The sequence below is a fragment of the Oncorhynchus keta genome, chromosome 1 (assembly GCF_023373465.1).
Source record: "Oncorhynchus keta strain PuntledgeMale-10-30-2019 chromosome 1, Oket_V2, whole genome shotgun sequence".
Lineage (NCBI taxonomy): Eukaryota > Metazoa > Chordata > Actinopteri > Salmoniformes > Salmonidae > Oncorhynchus > Oncorhynchus keta.
In genome coordinates, this window is record NC_068421.1 from 61,001,067 (window position 1) to 61,020,858 (window position 19,792).

The 19,792-nt window shown below is 45.7% G+C and overlaps 3 protein-coding genes across 4 annotated transcripts in view; 1 reads left to right on the plus strand and 2 right to left on the minus strand.

Moving 5' to 3' along the window:
- On the minus strand, window positions 1–5,326 carry LOC118361531 (ankyrin repeat domain-containing protein 24-like). The gene is made up of 8 exons (XM_035741948.2): window positions 5,313–5,326; window positions 4,124–4,971; window positions 3,516–3,826; window positions 2,172–2,405; window positions 1,669–1,845; window positions 868–1,047; window positions 713–778; window positions 1–605 (listed from the first exon to the last, which is right to left on the minus strand). The coding sequence occupies exons 1-8, from the start codon at window positions 5,324–5,326 to the stop codon at window positions 531–533; spliced, it is 1,905 nt and encodes a 634-aa protein (XP_035597841.1). The 3' UTR covers window positions 1–530.
- On the minus strand, window positions 4,960–19,088 carry LOC118389960 (ankyrin repeat domain-containing protein 24-like). Its single transcript, XM_035780009.2, has 16 exons — window positions 18,241–19,088; window positions 17,816–17,887; window positions 15,134–15,264; window positions 13,401–13,489; window positions 13,164–13,228; window positions 13,003–13,060; window positions 12,806–12,876; window positions 12,545–12,651; window positions 12,003–12,172; window positions 8,433–8,455; window positions 8,058–8,144; window positions 7,800–7,922; window positions 6,814–6,933; window positions 6,564–6,696; window positions 6,175–6,353; window positions 4,960–5,642 (listed from the first exon to the last, which is right to left on the minus strand). Exons 2-16 carry the CDS (start codon window positions 17,849–17,851, stop codon window positions 5,472–5,474), a joined length of 1,563 nt encoding a protein of 520 aa, XP_035635902.2. The 5' UTR covers window positions 17,852–17,887; window positions 18,241–19,088; the 3' UTR covers window positions 4,960–5,471.
- LOC118389941 (SH2 domain-containing adapter protein F-like) overlaps window positions 18,831–19,792 on the plus strand; it is a 26,829-nt gene continuing 25,867 nt past the window's right edge. Inside the window, exons 1-2 of one of the 2 annotated variants that reach the window (XM_035779979.2) lie at window positions 18,831–18,845; window positions 19,457–19,576. The gene's annotated coding sequence lies outside the window, so the exon portion shown is untranslated. Of the gene's footprint in view, window positions 18,846–19,436; window positions 19,577–19,792 lie in introns of those variants that run through there. The other variant, XM_052457034.1, reaches the window with a different exon arrangement.

Consider the following 19,792-nt stretch of genomic DNA (forward strand, 5'->3'; position numbering starts at 1 on the left):
TTTCTTTCTACATCTTTATTGTAAGAATATCATACAAAATATATTCAATCAATAGGCTCATCACACAATTGAGACAAGAGATACATGGTCCTTCTGTAGCTCAGTTGGTAGAGCATGGCGCTTGTAACGCCAGGGTAGTGGGTTCGATCCCCGGGACCACCCATACGTAGAATGTATGCACACATGACTGTAAGTCGCTTTGGATAAAAAAGCGTCTGCTAAATGGCATTTATTATTATTATTATTATTATTATTATACATTATTGTTACTCAATACAAGTAATTATCTATAAATACATTTCTCTTTCCGATACCAGAAAACCATACCTGTCCATGTCTATCCAGTTCAACGCTAGTCATGAAGGGGCTAACCTCTGTCTTTCCAAGGCTACACGTACTGTATGCAGAACAGACCCGTTGCTTTCAGTAAGTGTGTACATATACTGTAGTTAGTAGAGGGTATAGTACAGTGGTGGGTCCCATAGCCCGTTGTGTCTTGCATTGCACAGGGAGCACACTGCCTGTGGGGGTCAGTAACCCTGGTCCTTGTGTGACATCCTCAGGATCTGCAGTAAGAGCTCTTGGACCTCCTCATCCATCCGGCCCTGAGGAAGACACAACAAGTCTCATTCACATCCCCTCAACAACACTTCATATTGCACTGACCCAATAATGACGTGTCTTCTACATAGGTGCATAGAGTTGTACTTACCTGTACAGCAGCCAGTAGATGGGATCGGTATACAGCTACAACTTGTCTGTGCTTTCGTTCCCAATCCTGTAATAAGATATACAATACAGACAGTATGCTCCAGCATTCTTTAAACCATGAACCTCAGTATTGTTTTGGCTCAGTGATGCCCTCACCTGGAGCTCCTTGGAGAGTACAGCCACTCTGTTCTGCAGCGCCACCTGCTGGCCAGGGTTCACAGGGGGGACTCTCTCAGAGTGGGAGTGAGAGGAGTGGGAAGAGGAGAGTCCCAGAGGAGGACTCAGGGCCCCCAGAGCCTCCTTCAGACGGAAAACCTCCTTAGACAGCTCCATTATCTACACAGGGAGATCACAGATCCCTTCATTTCCCATGGTCTTTTTCTCAGTTCCAAATCACACTCGTGCCCTCACACTTCAGCACTATGTGTTGATCTAAATGGAATGGACAGTAACATGGCCAAATTCCACCCAGCTTACCAGAGGGCAAGGGGTAGGTTGCCTGATGACTTATACTGAATTTAATTCCACTGCTCTATTTATTTATCGCTACGTACTTTCAGTCTGAGACCGCCATCGTAAAAGTAGTTTCTGCTGATGTTAAAGAGTGGGGCATTGTACAAAACAAGTCATCAGCGATTGGATCATCTCTAACCAATCAGAGTATCAAAGCCAATGATTTTACCCACACGTCTTCAGGCTCTGGCACAACCCATCGGTTTCTTTGACCAATCAAAATGTTTTGAATGTGTTAGCATTCGAGAAGTCATGCATTCGAGAAGTCATGAGGGAGGAGATCAAATCCGGACTCATCATGGAGAAGAAACATTAGTTGGTGTGGCGTTTGGCCTAAGCGATGTGGATGGGTAGCCAGACAAAGGAGTAGGGTCTAGGGGTCGATTTCCAAATAAAGTACAGTGTTGCTCAATTTAACTTCTACCATCTGTGTCTCTGTCTCACCTTGCGGTCCTTCTCCTTGACCAGGCCCTGGGAGTCCTGGATGTCTTTGTGGAGCTCCTGGACGTGGCTGGACTGGGCCTGCAGGTCAGCCAGCTGCTGTTGCGCCGTGGCCAGCTGAGCCTCGGCCACCTGACGTTCACTCTTATTAAACAGAGCCTCCCGCTGCACCTGGAACACCTGTTGGGAGGGAGACAGGGAGAAAGAAAGATGTTTTATTGTCACACACCGGATAGATGCAGTGAAATGTGTTGTTTTACAGGGTCAGCCATAGTAGTACAGCGCCTTTAGAAAGGGGGGGAGATAGATGAAGGGAAAAGGCCGTAAGGAGATATAGAACACACACATAAATAACGCAAAAGGAGTCTGTAGTCTGTAGCATGTGGCTTTTAGTCAACTCTTGAGTTAATGTTTGTCTCTAACTTTCTTCAAATTCTCAGTATTTTGGTAAATAAGAACAACACACACACACACACACACACACACACACACACACACACACACACCTCGGTGCAGGTCTTCTCATGTTTGCGTGTGAGGTCGTTGAATCGGGCGGTGAGTGTGTTGATATCGGCCTGCAGTGAGAGGCGCTGGGACTCGTGGTCCTCCTTGGACACCAGGCCCTGTTCCAAAGCCTTCTGGGACCTCATGTCTCTCAGCTCTGTCTCCTTCACACTCAGAGCATCCTTGGCCTCCGCCGCACTGCTCTCACTGGCCTGCAGAGCGCGCTGCAGCTCCAACTGATACAACAGGAACAGTAGACAGCATGAAGTCAGGAAGTACTACTTTCATAGTACTGTCAAAGATTTTTACAACTAACCCAGGATAGACCAGAGCATGTCATTTTCAGTGGGAGAAAATGAATCACAGTGAGCAAGCCAAGCAAGGAGTTGGGCCGAGCCAAGCACGAGCTAGTGAGATCCCATTGGTGCGTTTCAGAATTTATTGGAACATTTCCATTAGGGAGCGCCTACACTGTGATGTGCCCTTGTGCAATAACTCAATCTGCCCTTTGCACTCCTAAACAACGCCGTTTTTAAAAACTTTGGCATATGGTAAAGTCCACAAAACGCAGTCCACTCAGTTTTTTTCAGATTTAAGTTTTGGAAACAGAAAACTGTATGGAGATCTAATGTTTCATCGATGAGAAAATTAGCAGAATGTTGGCCAAAATCCATCTTGCTCCATCTTCTCCCACCCCCGGCCACTGGGCTTCCTGTCATCATTGGATGCTTCACATTTATGGTACTGTAGTGTAGGCTACCCAGTCCCTCCAGGATTTCACTGGGCTTTATTGTGATATTTGCGGGGAAACATGCTTGATTTTGCTGGGGCAATTCTGACATTTTGCATGGCAATATGCAATGATTTTGTCCAATTTGTCACGAAAATGTGTGGACGAGGGAAAGAGTTTGTTGACATATGGCTTGATTGAACTATATTATGCAGTAAATGTGCAGTGATCGGTTGAAATTGCGTGCCCTTTTTTTCTACTGCGGTGATGGGCCTGCTTTTTTGCGATAAAATTGCAATGATTTACTGTTTTATGCGGAAATAGTACAGTGATTGGTCAAATTTGCAAGCCCTCAGATAATATGCAGGGAATTGTTGATTTTGCAAAAGAAATTGCGATTGCAGAATTGTGGAATCCTGGAGGGACTGGCTGTGTATGATTGACAGAAGTGGTGCCATACGTGGCCAAATGTGGGTCATACACAATTCTGGCATTTAGTTATTTGTACTAAAACATATGTTGTATTTATGATAGCCTGATATCCATTTACTTAAAACCTCAATACGATCCGAGGCTAAGTCCCTCATCGCTTGCATGCATTTCTCGTCAAGCTAACCTGAACTTTATTGTGCTCCTCCCTGGGTATAAGGTCCTGTTGTGTGGCCTGTAGCTGGGCCTCTAGCCTAGCCGTCTCAGTCTGGGCATGGCATCGCAGGGCCCTTTCTGCCTGCAGCTCCTGGGCTGTCTGCGCCAGCTGCTCCGACAGGGCCGACAGCTCCTCTGTGTGTTGGGACAGGGACACTGCGTCTCTCATGTGGAGGGTGTCCTGGGCCCGGCCCTCGCGTTCCGCACACAAACAGTCCAGAGCCTGAGCTGCTTCCTGCCTAGCCACCTCCAGTTCCTCTCTCACCCGTCTCAGGGAGGGCTCTAATTGGAGAGAAGAAATATCACAGACTTAGAGAGTGCTCTGATTGGTGAGAAGTGTCATCACGCAAGCCTCAGAAAGAGTTCTGATTTGACAGAACTGCTGTCACAAACTCAGAGAAACATGACAGCAAATGAATGGTTATAAACAACTTATTTAAAGCTTACCACTGTGATTGACTACAGTGAAATCATTTGTCCTTGTGCCACATAGAGCAAAGATGATCGATAAGGTAGAGAATATTATAATACCGGAGTATAACAATAACAGGACACCAGTTAGACAATAGGGAAACACACCTGATGTGATGGAGGGCTCTGACCCCTCAGACCTATCTTCCTCCTCTTCCTCCTCCTCGTCTCCTTGGTGGTGTGTGGGGCTGGGGGGGCGTAGTCTCTCCAGCTCCAGTAAAGCCTCGTTCAGTCTCAGGCTGGCCTCAGCTCTCTCCCTGGCCAGCTGCTCACACTGCAGACCCAGGGTCACCTGCACCTCGTCCAGCTCCGAACGGGGAACACACTGCCTCAGCTCCTCCTCCAGCTCCCCCACACGCCCCTGCAGCCTCCACACCACCTCCCCTTCTTGCTTTACCACACCCTCTCTCCTTTCCCCCGCTTTCCCTGACTCCTTGCTCTCTGCCAGGTCGGCTTCAAGCTCACTCACCCTCTCCCTGAGGCTCCTCACTGTCTCACTCTCCCCTCCCCCGTCCTCCTTTTCACCCTCTTTTTCTGTTCCTTTATCTTCCAGGGCTGCCTGTAGTTTCTTCACTTTCTTTCTCAGCTGTTTGACTGTGTCATTGTCCCCTGTGCTCTCGCCCTCACCCTCACTCTGTTCCTCCCCCTGTCTCTCTCGCTCTTTCAGTACCGCCTCCAGGTCCCTCACCCTCTCTCTCAGCTGCTGTGTCTCCTGGCCCGCCCCCTCCGTCTCACCCACCGTGCCCCCATGGCCCCCTGCCTGTTCCACAGAGTAGAACCCAAGGTGCACCTGTTCTCTCAGCTCCTCCAGTTCAGACTGGGAGTGGGCCAGCTGCTCCTCCAGCCCACACAGCCTCTCCTTCAGCTCCTTACTGCTCTCCCCCTCCATCTCCTCTGTCCGTTCCTTCCCCTCTGCCCCTGACACCCCATCTCCTCCCCCTTCCACCTCCTCACACCTGCAGAAAATCAAATCAATTTATATAGCCCTTCATACATCAGCTGATATCTCAAAGTGCTGTACAGAAACCCAGCCTAAAACCCCAAACAGCAAGCAATGCAGGTGTAAAAGACAACAAACATCAGAACTGAAGTGAAGTGAGAGGTTTAACTATGGTTGTAGAGGCATATTATGTTAGCTAGAATCTTCTAATTACAATACTGTGGCTGGCAGGGTTCAAATTACACACGGACTCTTAAATAGTGGGCTTAAAGATGCTAAAAATAGTGGGCTGGACCAGTGTTAATATTTTGGACCCTTATGGGGGTGTCCATGTTGATTTAATACTTTAGTCCTTACCGGGGTGCCCTCATGGTAGTGCACAGCACCCCAGGGCACCTCTATAAATTGAACTCAAACCCTAGTGGGTGGTATGAATGTGACATTTTAGTCATTTAGTAGATGCTCTTATCCAGAAGGTATAAGGTGGCTGGTGTAAGATGGTGTGGGTGGTAATCCTTACCCCTGTTCCCCTGCCATGCTGGAGGCCTCAGCTGAAGCCTGGGCCTGGGAGTAATGCTCCTGCAGAGCTTCAAACTCCCTCCTCAGGGAGTCATACAGAGCCGTGGGGACAAAGTCTGGGCCGGATGTCTGCATGTCAGTGTCATCTTTCTCAAACATCTCCAGCATCTGCAAACCACACAAGATCACAGTACAGAAATAATCAGTGAGGGTTTGTTTATTCTCTAGCGGTTGTGATATGTATATCATAGGTTAAGCATCCTATTTTCCTATTGTCAAAACTTTATCAACTCAAGTCGCCAGTCACAGAACTCCTCTACTCCTCCTTGCTGACAGGTTCAGACTTTATACCAGCCCTTGTACTAGCTCTCATGCAGTACACAGCCTCAGACACACCCTCCAATGGTAGCCTGGCTGTAACCCTTTGTCCCGATTCTGTCTACTTGTACAGACCATGACCCAGTTAGTGAAGAATGCCTGCAACCAGTCTCTGTGCCTCTCTGTGATGCTATTATTCTATTCCTAGCTGGATGCTACATCATAGGCCTATAAAGTGGTTATGACTAACGGTCCAATCTGACGCTGCACAGCCAGCCTTGAACCAGCAGCATCATCAGTACTACTCTGGACTCTGAAGGGCCTTTTAAGAACTCCCTCTCTATCAATTCATTAGCCAATGCTGTGTGTGTGTGTTTGTTACCTGCACTTTCAGGACCAGCTCCTGATTCTGTAAGGCCAGCTCCTTCAGCTGTTTGCGTAGCTCAGCCACAGTGTCTGAGTCTGCAGCACCAGGAGAGGTGGGGTTGAGGGAGTCTGCCTCCCCCTCGTCCAGAGCAGAGGGAGACTCTCTCGACCGCCTGGAGAGCAGCTTCTCAGCACCTTCAAGATAGACGGAGGTAAATCAATGCCATATTTTGACTAACAAAACATCAGCCGTTGCCATGTCAGTAGCAAGAATCTGAGTGATGATTCATCATCGAGGTATGACGCTTATTAGGCTGCTATAGCCTAAGTCCATCTATCCAACATTTGGTCAGTTTAACAAATTTAACAAACTGCCAGCAGTATTCCCTCTCTACCCGCACACACCTGGGAAGTCCAGCATGTCGTCATCTGAGTCACTGGCACCGATCACCTGACCTGCCTTCAGCTCCTCCAGTTCAGTCTGCAGCCTGTCCCGCTCTGCCTCCGCCTGCTGCAGACGCTCTCTCAGCTGAGTCAGCTAGCACAGGGAGAGAGTGAGTTCACAGCGGATTTATTTTCAGATATATGAGAGGTTTCTAGGGAATAGGCGTTTGAGCTTGAACTCAGGCACGGAAGTGGACGTTGCATGCAGTACCTCCTCCAGGGCAGTGTGGGCACTGTTCTGCTGCTGCTCCAGACCTTTGATCTTCTGGAGCAGACGTCCTCTTTCCAGACGCAGTCTGCGGATCTCCTCAAACACCTCCTCATCCTCCATCTCACAGACACACACATAGCAATACCCATCAGTAATATCACAGTCACACAGCAGCACCGTACTCATTAGCAGTCTCAAATTGAATACAGTAGATAGTCATTCACTATGTATTGTCTGTTACTGTCTGCTACAGTCATAAATACTGATCCTAAAAATGTATATCTAAAGATGAGTACCTTGAATTGAGATGTGTTAAGGTTGTATACCATAAGAATAAGCAGATTTTATCTCCTGTATGCTTAGTTGCTATTAGCGTTGCAAATGGAGGGTATATTACTGGTAACATTTACCAGTAAACTAACAGAATCTAGTGGCCTTTCTGGTTAATTCAGATGATCACAGGTGTCTGTTATTATCTCTGGTCTTCTGTGTGGCCTTATCACTTAAAATATATACAATAATACAATAATTTTAAAAATGTAAAAAAATATGACAAAACTATGAAACATGAACATAAATATAACCCATCAATTTATTGAATAACATTGATGTTTAAAAAGATGGTTACAGCATTAAAAATCCTTTATATTTTTTACACTTTTATATATTTTACTAGCTTTGTCAATAGGTCTTTGTTGTTCATTTTTTTGCAGCCAAACTGGTGACAGTTGCGAAAAAAAGTAAATAGTTGGAAGAGTTGCAGAGTTAATTGAAAATAATGCCATTGTTGATTAGATACTTTTTAAATTAGGCTATCTCTTGAACCATCTACTAGAAACTCATGGACAATATAGACAAAGATTTAAAATAGATTACCTATTAATTACCAACTTTGCAGAACATTTTGGTAACTTTGGTAAATTACCGTAGTTTTGCAACCCTAGGTGCTATGCATACACTATGCAGTGGCAGGGGACGTAACTCACAAGGTTAGCCTGAGCAGAGCGCTGCGTCTCTGGGGACTGAGGAAGGGGAGCGGGTCTCTGGGTCAGAGGCTCAGGAGAGGCAGGGGGAGGAGGGCTCTGGGAGGCAGGAGATGGCGGGGAGCCCTGGAACATGGTTATCAAAGTTATTATGAGCATGATTATCACAGCATAAGTAAGAGTTAGTAAGAATCATACAAAAAGCATTTTGATATGTCAAAGTAACAACTATGTCATCCATCTCTGGAGCTGCAGTCGTACCTGGGGAGGGGAGCGTGGAGGAGGGGGGGCTTTCCTCTTACGGGGGGTCGTACCCCCTGGTAGAGGAGGGGGAGGAGGGGGCTGTCGCTGGAGGCACAAACAAACAGAAGGAACAGGGGAACAGGGGAAAGCAGGAGGAGAGGAGCAACAAGGTCCATAACAAAGCAAGCAGTACTGTCGCCTAAAATGTCTTGTAATGAGACTTTTACTTGTTTTCCTTGTGAGATGTTACTTCAGCTGTTGTTGTTCAAAAGTTGTCATTGTAGATTGAACATGTGATAAGAAGTTGGTGTTCGTTCCTATGTCATAAAGTCTATTATGCACAATTCAGTAATATGTTTTCAAATGAAAATGAAATGATGAGTGGTAAGTTACCTCTTCTCCATTGCCCTCAGTGGCTACGTATGCATGGGAGAGACAAACGGCAAGGCCTTTTAACCTCTGGTCCATTGAGATTCAAGACACTCACACACACACGCAATGATTTACACTGCAGCTAAAGCTAAAAAGCATACCCACTACCCACAAAAGCATACCCACTACCCACAAAAGCATACCCCCAAAATCTAAATAAAAAATCCTCCTATATCCTGTCGCACACAGTATACCACCACACAACAGTGTACCACCACACAACAGTGTACCACCACACAACAGTATACCACCACACAACAGTATACCACCACACAACAGTATACCACCACACAACAGTATACCACCACACAACAGTGTACCACCACACAACAGTATACCACCACACAACAGTATACCACCACACAACAGTATACCACCACACAACAGTATACCACCACACAACAGTATACCACCACACAACAGTATACCACCACACAACAGTGTACCACCACACAACAGTGTACCACCACACAACAGTATACCACCACACAACAGTATACCACCACACAACAGTATACCACCACACAACAGTGTACCACCACACAACAGTGTACCACCACACAACAGTGTACCACCACACAACAGTGTACCACCACACAACAGTGTACCACCACACAACAGTATACCACCACACAACAGTGTACCACCACACAACAGTATACCACCACACAACAGTGTACCACCACACAACAGTGTACCACCACACAACAGTATACCACCACACAACAGTGTACCACCACACAACAGTGTACCACCACACAACAGTGTACCACCACACAACAGTGTACCACCACACAACAGTGTACCACCACACAACAGTATACCACCACACAACAGTATACCACCACACAACAGTGTACCACCACACAACAGTGTACCACCACACAACAGTATACCACCACACAACAGTGTACCACCACACAACAGTGTACCACCACACAACAGTATACCACCACACAACAGTGTACCACCACACAACAGTGTACCACCACACAACAGTGTACCACCACACAACAGTGTACCACCACACAACAGTGTACCACCACACAACAGTATACCACCACACAACAGTGTACCACCACACAACAGTATACCACCACACAACAGTGTACCACCACACAACAGTGTACCACCACACAACAGTGTACCACCACACAACAGTGTACCACCACACAACAGTGTACCACCACACAACAGTATACCACCACACAACAGTGTACCACCACACAACAGTATACCACCACACAACAGTGTACCACCACACAACAGTGTACCACCACACAACAGTGTACCACCACACAACAGTGTACCACCACACAACAGTGTACCACCACACAACAGTGTACCACCACACAACAGTGTACCACCACACAACAGTATACCACCACACAACAGTGTACCACCACACAACAGTGTACCACCACACAACAGTGTACCACCACACAACAGTATACCACCACACAACAGTGTACCACCACACAACAGTGTACCACCACAACAGTGTACCACCACACAACAGTGTACCACCACACAACAGTGTACCACCACACAACAGTGTACCACCACACAACAGTGTACCACCACACAACAGTGTACCACCACACAACAGTGTACCACCACACAACAGTATACCACCACACAACAGTGTACCACCACACAACAGTGTACCACCACACAACAGTATACCACCACACAACAGTGTACCACCACACAACAGTGTACCACCACACAACAGTATACCACCACACAACAGTATACCACCACACAACAGTGTACCACCACACAACAGTGTACCACCACACAACAGTATACCACCACACAACAGTATACCACCACACAACAGTGTACCACCACACAACAGTGTACCACCACACAACAGTATACCACCACACAACAGTGTACCACCACACAACAGTGTACCACCACACAACAGTGTACCACCACACAACAGTATACCACCACACAGTGTACCACCACACAACAGTGTACCACCACACAACAGTGTACCACCACACAACAGTGTACCACCACACAACAGTGTACCACCACACAACAGTGTACCACCACACAACAGTGTACCACCACACAACAGTGTACCACCACACAACAGTATACCACCACACAACAGTGTACCACCACACAACAGTGTACCACCACACAACAGTGTACCACCACACAACAGTATACCACCACACAACAGTATACCACCACACAACAGTGTACCACCACACAACAGTGTACCACCACACAACAGTATACCACCACACAACAGTATACCACCACACAACAGTGTACCACCACACAACAGTATACCACCACACAACAGTGTACCACCACACAACAGTGTACCACCACACAACAGTGTACCACCACACAACAGTATACCACCACACAACAGTGTACCACCACACAACAGTGTACCACCACACAACAGTGTACCACCACACAACAGTGTACCACCACACAACAGTGTACCACCACACAACAGTGTACCACCACACAACAGTATACCACCACACAACAGTATACCACCACACAACAGTATACCACCACACAACAGTGTACCACCACACAACAGTATACCACCACACAACAGTGTACCACCACACAACAGTGTACCACCACACAACAGTGTACCACCACACAACAGTGTACCACCACACAACAGTGTACCACCACACAACAGTGTACCACCACACAACAGTATACCACCACACAACAGTATACCACCACACAACAGTGTACCACCACACAACAGTGTACCACCACACAACAGTGTACCACCACACAACAGTGTACCACCACACAACAGTATACCACCACACAACAGTATACCACCACACAACAGTGTACCACCACACAACAGTGTACCACCACACAACAGCCCTACTGTAAGCTGTAAGCTACAAGACTCCTCATTTATCAGATACACCAGAGACATTTTAGGGACGGCTCCATTTTCATTCCCCTCCATTTCAAACAAAGCACATCTGTTTTTCGTAAATCAGCAAGCCTTTGTTTAAAGATAAAAGTGCAGCAAGCCTTCCCTCTCTGTTTCAGCCTGTTACAATTACCCCCAGCTGTCTCCTTCACCGACTTCCTCACATTACAGCCATTTCCTGGGGGACCAGATTGAGGCCATAACCCAGACCATAGAATTACATCTCATAGAAAGGATAAAGGACCATGGATTTTGGTACAGTACACCCAATAGCAGACATCGTTTTGTGGCAGTTACCATGTCAATTGATTAAACATTTGAAATGGTACACCAAATATGGCCTCCGTTCACCCAGCAGGGAATATTGATTTGAATTAGTCTATTCTATCGATTATAATTCTATGCACCAGACTGTCACTGCCAGAGCCCAAAGTAGGGCTGCAAGTGCATAGTCAGGGTCCATTCCATTTCAATTCAGAGGGTGGATGGAAATTCCAATTCAACCATTGTAAAAATCCAAATTGAAATGGAATTGAGCCCAATCCTGCTGCAGTCAGCAGGTAAGACAACCAAAGGTTACCGTTGGTTACCTGGAGCTCTGTTTTGCAGCAGCTGTGCAATGCGCTGGTTGCCGGCAGTTGAGCTGTAGTGGACGGCGTGGTGTCCGAGGGCGTCGGCCAGATGTGGGTTAGCCCCTCCCCTTAGCAACGCCTCCACAGTCTCTGCACTGTCACTCTCACAGGCCAGCATCAGGGCTGACCTACAACACAAAAAAAAAAACACAAGATCAAGAACATAAGAGGACACATAACATATATTTAGCCCCTTATGAAACACTGCGGGTCTATCTGACTACATAGCCAGCCATCACCTTTGTCTTATGTTGGGGCGGCAGGGTAGCCTAGTGGTTAGAGCGTTGAACTAGTAACCGAAAGGTTGCAAGTTCAAATCCCCGAGCTGACATCTGTCGTTCTGCCCCTGAACAGGCAGTTAACCCACTGTTCCTAGGCCGTCATTGAAAATAAGAATTTGTTCTTAACTGACTTGCCTAGTAAAAAAATAAATGTTCACAGTTTGTTTTGCATAAGTCAATCTAATACAAAGCCTTGTTTGTTGAGTCTTGTTGAAGTACCTGCCCTGGCTGTCCTGTATGTTGGGATTGGCTCCTCGGTCCAACAGGAAAGCACACAGCTCCACTCTGCTCATCTGGGCTCCTAGGATCAGCGCGGTCACCCCATCCTGAGATAGCGAGGCCACAATGACTTAACATGGTTGATTGTTTCATGTGTGTTAGTGATGGGCTGTAACAAAACCCTGCACACCCTTTAGCTCTCCTGGATCTGACTTGGTGGCTATTGCCGTACAGAGACAGTCTAAGGCCTACGCCACTTACCCCGTCCTGGGCATCCAGACTGGCCTTGAAGTCCCACAGAGTCTCAGTGCAGGACAAGCAGCCACTCACAGCTGCAGGAAGATGGACAGGCACCATAGTGAAACAAATGGAAGATACAAAATGGTTGAGTTGTTTACAGTGTTACACATACAGTGCTGTAATCAATTGTATTATACAGTAGCTAGTGCATTGCAGACCTGCGTGATGCAAAGCTGTCCGGCCAAAGCTGTCTGTGGAGTCTACAGACAATCTCTCCTGTGGGAATATGAGACGCATTTCACCAAAAATGCATGATAACTGCATACCTTATTTTCCATGTATCGTAGTAATATTAACTGTGTCTGACTGTTTATTGCACCTGTAATAGTCTCTTCAGGCACTCAGGCTGGCAGTTCTTTGCTGCTAGGTGAAGGGCACTGAAGCCTTGGGGTTGATGAGGCCATTTCAATCACCAAGAGAGAGAAGGAAAGAATGAGAGTAGCAAGAGAGCATGTTGTAATTGTTTTGACCAGGTATAGCCACAAAGCGTTACCTTGGAGGTCCGTGACACTAAATGTGTTAACAACATGTTCAGTTAATGAGACTGTCGTTTCACCTGTACCATCTGTCACGTTAATGTCTGGCCCGTGAGCCAGGATGACCTCCAAGCAGTCCAGACGACCCCGAGACGCACAGAGATGGAACCTACCAGGAAGAGATCATGTCCTTATGGTGATGAAGATAATCAACAAGATCATCAACACTAGTAAACTCAGCAAAAAAAAATCCTCTCACAACTGCGTTTATTTTCAGCAAAACTTAACATGTGTAAATATTTGTACGAACATAACAAGATTCAACAACTGAGACATAAACTGAACAAGTCCCACAGACATGTGACTAACTGAAATGGAATAATCTGTCCCTGAGCAAAGAGGGGGTCAAAATCAAAAGTAGCAATCACTATCTGGTGTGGCCACCAGCTGCATTAGGTACTGCAGTGCATTTCCTCCTCATGGACTGCACCAGATTTGCCAGTTCTTGCAGTGAGATGTTAACCCATTCTTCCACCAAGGCACCTGCAAGTTCCCAGACATTTCTGGGGGTGGGGGGGAATGGCCCTAGCCCTCACCCTCTGATCCAACAGGTCCCAGGCGTGCTCAATGGGATTGAGATCCGGGCTCTTTGCTGGCCATGGCAAAACACGGACATTCCTGTCTTGCAGGAAATCACGCACAGAACGAGCAGTATGGCTGGTGGCATTGTCATGTTGGAGGGTCATGTCAAGATGAGCCTGCGGGAAGGGTATCACATGAGGGAGGAGGATGTCTTCCCTGTAACGCACAGCGTTGAGATTGCCTGCAATGACAACAAGCTCAGTCCGATGATGCTGTGATACACCGCCCCAGACCATGACGGACCCTCCACCTCCAAATTGATCCCGCTCCAGAGTACAGGCCTTGGTGTAACGCTCATTCCTTCAACGATAAACGAAAATCCGACCATCACCCTTCCTGGTGTAACTCGGGCAGTTGTTGTTGCCATCCTGTACCACAGGTGTGATGTTCGGATGTACCGATCCTGTGCAGGTGTTGTTACACGTGGTCTGCCACTGTGAGGATGATCCTCTGTCAATCCTGTCTCCCTGTAGTGCTGTCTTTGGAGTCTCACAGTACGGACATTGCAATTTATTGCCCTGGCCACATCTGCAGTCCTCATGCCTCCTCGCAACATCCCTCAGGCACATTCACGCAGATGAGCAGGGACCCTGGGCATCTTTCTTTCAGTGTTTTTCAGAGTTAGTAGAAAGGCCTCTTTTGTGTCCTAAGTTTTCATAACTGGGACCTTAATTGCCTTCCGTCTGTAAGCTGTTAGTGTCTTAATGACCGTTCCACAGGTGCATGTTCATGAATTCTTTATGGTTCATTGAACAAGTATGGAAAACAGTGTTTAATCACTTTACAATGAGGTCCTTCTGTAGCTCAGTTGGTAGAGCATGGCGCTTGTAACGCCAGGGTAGTGGGTTCGTTCCCCGGGACCACCCATACGTAGAATGTATGCACACATGACTGTAAGTCGCTTTGGATAAAAGCGTCTGCTAAATGACATATATTATTATTATTATTATAAGATCTGTGAAGTTATTTGGATTTTTATTAATTATCTTTGAAAGGCAGGGTCCTGAAAAAGGGACGTTTCATTTTTTTGCTGAGTTTAGTTCTGAAACAAAGAAACCTAACCCTAGACTAATAAGCAAGTTCAATAACGACTCTCCATTGAAAGTGCTTGTTAGTCTAAGACTAGGCTTAGTCTGTGTCCGGGAAACTGGCCCTAAGTGCTGGTACTTACGCTGACTTTCCCTCCACGTCCAGTTTGGTGGGACAAAGTCCCTTCTTCACAATCAGGGCAGCTACTTTGTCAGGCTCGTTCTGCTCTACAGCCTGCAGTAGTCTCTCATCGCTCTTACTCCAGTCCTGACTCTGAGGAGACAGGGACAGATGGGTCACGACTCAGTTGCAACCTGGGGCTCATGATCAGAGCTAACTAAATTACAGTACATTCAGTACAGAATAAACACGGACCCCTATCTGATTACATACTATACAAAGATCTGAGTGATGACTAACCATCGGTCTAGATGAGACTGCCAGATCTAATACTGTGTGCCTCGTCAAAGTGAAATGACGATGGACATACGGCACAAGCTGATTGCTTCAATGGGACATTACACACAGTACACAACATTTATTTTGAGCAGTTTTTGCCAGAAAAAGTAACCCTTTGAGAGAAAGTACAATGAAAAGACAGCTGAGGTCAAACGGATGTAAAAGAGAGTGTACCTACCACCAGTAAGCTGAAACAGGGACAGAAATAACGCTTCATCAGGCTCAGAGCTGACGATCGATAGAGCTAGGAAGGATCCATAGACCCATAGAGCGGTGCACTGCCTGATCAGAATTCTGACACACACAAACATACACACTACTCAATTGCCACTAGGCCTTAAATACAGCCTCAGAGTTTAGCACTAACTTAGCACTGACTTAATGACAAAGCATAAATGCACAGCATAAACCTTGCTGAAAACAATCGACAACCCCATGCATGTATCAAAACAGAAACATGATGATGCACATACTAAAGATAAACATTAGGCTATACTTTCTTGCACAAACACACACACTGCTTCAGCCCTCTGAGTCTCACGATAACATCGCTCTCCATACGCAGTGCTCTGCTCTCTCAGCTAAAACACCTTCCCCTCTTCCTGTGCTGCTGCTCTCAGGGACCTACGTACTCAGTCTGCAGTCTCAACCTGGCACACACACACACACACACAACCTCCCTCTTTTGGTGCCCTTCTTATTTTTCACCCCAGCCTAGTCTGGTACAGTCTTCTCTGCCTCCTCTCACAGTCTGTCCATTTATTTCAGTCAGCTCTCTCCCTCCCGGTGCTGTCCTACTTGGACTACTTAGCCCAGCCACAGTCTTTCTCTGGGCCTGTGTGCATCAGGATAAGATGAATGCTCAGCAGAAAGAGGAGAAAATAGCTGGCTGGTAATGCCAAGGTAGGGCAGAGGGGACACGCTGATAAAAAAAAAAAAAGATTTATTGTCACATACACCGGATAGACACAGTGAAATTTGTTATAATATGTCGTCCCTGGAGCAAATTAAGGTTAAGTGCCTTGCTCAAGGGCACATCGACAGATTTTTCACCTTGTCGGCTTGGGTATTCAAACCAGCAACCTTTCAGTTACTGGCCCAACGCTCTAATCGCTGGGCTACCCTCAACCCTATATAAATATTATAGAATAATAACATCCGGACTCGACTCTCGTCTGACCTGGACGCAGCAATTTACAGCATTAGAAGTAACTGTCACAATAAGTGAAATAATATAATCTATTATTTTCATAAAATGAGGTCATAAAGTAACTATATCCTTTACTGTTTGCATTATGCATTGTTCTACCAATTGGTTAACTCTGTAGAAATGAGGGAAGTGTATACCAACATTAATAACCAGTTAAGTAGGCTGTTTCTATTCTCTATAGTGTGCTTATGAGTAGTTTGTGTGTGACCAACATTGTGAGACAAATTAAGATGGATGATAAGCTACCTGATTTGTGCTCCATCTAGTCCACATAGTGTGATTCCCACTCGCTCCCCCTCCATATCTCTCCCACCCTCTCGCTTTCTCTCTCGCTCTCTCTCTCCTTCTATCTCTCTAAATGACATTCTAAGCATCCCTCCCAGTGAGAGGGTAAGTCATCGACTGATTAATAACTTACTCTGTTCCCTCTCAGCTTCACCCCAGCAGAGCAGCCACATCACTCAGGCTCTGGGGATCTCTCACTAAAACAGGCCAAGGCACACAGGAGTTGAATACTTGCGTTCTACTCAGAGCTTACTGTATAGCATAGCCACACAATGCTATAGCTACTAGCTACTTGCTACCAAACACAAGGCTCCAGTTGCTTGGACATTTAAGACATTAGGCTATACAAAATTAGTACAGAATGGTTCTTGTCTTGGGATTGATCACTTTATTTTCACCATGACATTACAACCAACTGCATAATGGGATGGGGGCGATAGCAGGAAATGAAGGATTATTTGAATGTGTGTGTGTGTGTGTGTGTATGTGTGTGTCCAGCACAATGTGTGTGTGTTTGTGAAGGGGGGGCTGAATAATTGAAGGCTACCTGAGAGCTCTGGTTACAGCATCAGTCTATAGACTGGCCTGCTCCCCTGCTGTACCCCTGCTGCTCAGTGATACTGACACCCAGCCGAGTGCCCCCCACACACACTGTGAGCACTGGGACCTACATACAGATAGCCATCAGACAAAGAACACCCTATCACCACCGATAGCAGTCAATATCAGGTCCCAAAAAAGTTTAAATAATACTTTTTACTTCACCTAAATACACATACGAACTCTAAACGTAACCTGACTGTGTTTGTAGATATCAGTGCAGGAGGTGGATGGTTTTGTAAGAGACCGTCTCCTACTCTTGCCTCTTACCTCATTCTTCTTAAACTTTGCCTTGAGGCTCTTCATTTTGGTTTATAGCACTTTGCATCCAGGAAAGGGAAACTGAAAAGAAATACACCAATTTTCTCACCATAGCATTTCAATCTGCCAAACACATGTGGGTTGCTAGCTTTTAACATGCATTCAAACAGGTTTCCCTTTGCATAGCATACAATACAACAATAACCAGGTTTGATGAAGTCTTGTGTGATAAACCACCATATATTTTTTATAATGGCATCATTGAGACACAGGGCTATTCTCAGTTTGATTAAAGAAGCATTTAGCTTTTTGGGAAACATAACCAATACATTTACAGGTAATATTACAGTGGTAGTACATAGGTGATAAAAATGTAGTAGGCCAACACACATTAGGCTAAATCCTCAACATTCAATTGGTATAGAAAGAAATACCTGAGGTAGAGTGGCGTTTTTTGGAGGGGGTTTCTTCTGTCCCATGAGTTGCCTGCTGCCGCAACGTACACAACTGGTCCATCCCTTTTGGACTTTCAAATGCACCTGCCCTTTCTTCCAGATCCTCCAATCACCTACGCATCAGAAGCCGGATCGGATTTTGATTGGCAGGCGTACATGACAGATTTAGTGTGGTATGCATTTTTTAAATGTAAATATTGGGATAACGCATATTTGTCACTTGAGGATAACGATTCAACTTCTATATCAAATAAAAGTAATTTCTTATTAGAAATAATCTGGTTTATTGCGATTAACCATGTTTCACTGCATTGCAGTTTGTCGTCACAGAGTGAGTGTATTGCCGCATATCCCAAATTGTAACACAGTAACTAACGTATTAGGTTAAATGTTGCAGTTTTGGATGACTTCGGGACTTGGAAACATTATTTGATACATTATAGCCAATCACTAAGACCAAAGCAAAAACACGTAGCCAATGATGATAATTGGGGGGTGGGATTTAAGATCAGCCCGGAAGTACAGTAGTGCACTAGGACGAGATGGAGAAGAAAGTAAACAGCGTTGCCTTAAAAGTTGAAAAGGTACCAAAGCACTTTAAACGAAATTTGGCTTGTACAGAGAGCTGGGTAGGTTAGCTTACATGATAGTAGATATTCATGTTTTCTTGTAGAACATCACATTTTAGCTGAACATGGCAATTATAACACTACAAATACCCTACACTAATTTACTTACATATAAAATATATATATATATATATCTAATTGAAACTACTGGACATTCTGTGTATAACCCTCCAAAGCAAACGGAAATATCCCTGAAATTATCCCTGAAATCGGATCTTTTTTTCCACAAATTGGTATTTCGACCAATCGCATCCGAAGCACCATGGCAACGTGCTATATTTTACAGCGAAGGCTGCAGCAGAAGCGAACGCCAGCAAATAAACACAACATTGTTTCACCTTCTTTAACAAAAGACTCATAAACAGAAACCGACAATAGGCTACAGCTTGCTTCACAGTTTCTCCACTAACGATGTACTGTATCTCGACAACGTTGAGTGCATGGGGGGTATGTACCCAGCCTAGTACAGTACTTTCCACAAAAAGTTTTGGTCGATAAAACCAATTAGTGAAAAAAAGATCGGGCTGCCGGTGTGAACACAGCATATGTGGATTGCCCCATAACAGAGACCTGAATGGTGGAGAGCAGATCACTTTAGCCTGTCTCTAGGATCTCTGGTGTAGCTGGAGCGGGAGAGACTCAACCCCAGGATCAGCACAGACAAACCATACCAGCCAAACAGTCAGGTCAGTCCCCTGCAACAGGTATCACATCATATTTAATCAGATAGTTTATTGAACCGGCGTTTGTCATGAGAATTAGGGAAACAGACTGTACTTTATGCAGTTCTTTCAAATCACCAAGAGATGGCGACACTTGCCAAGCATTACATTTACTATGCTCTTACTGGCCTTCATTAATGATTGTGTAAAAGTATTTCCACACAAATGGGTTTTCATTAC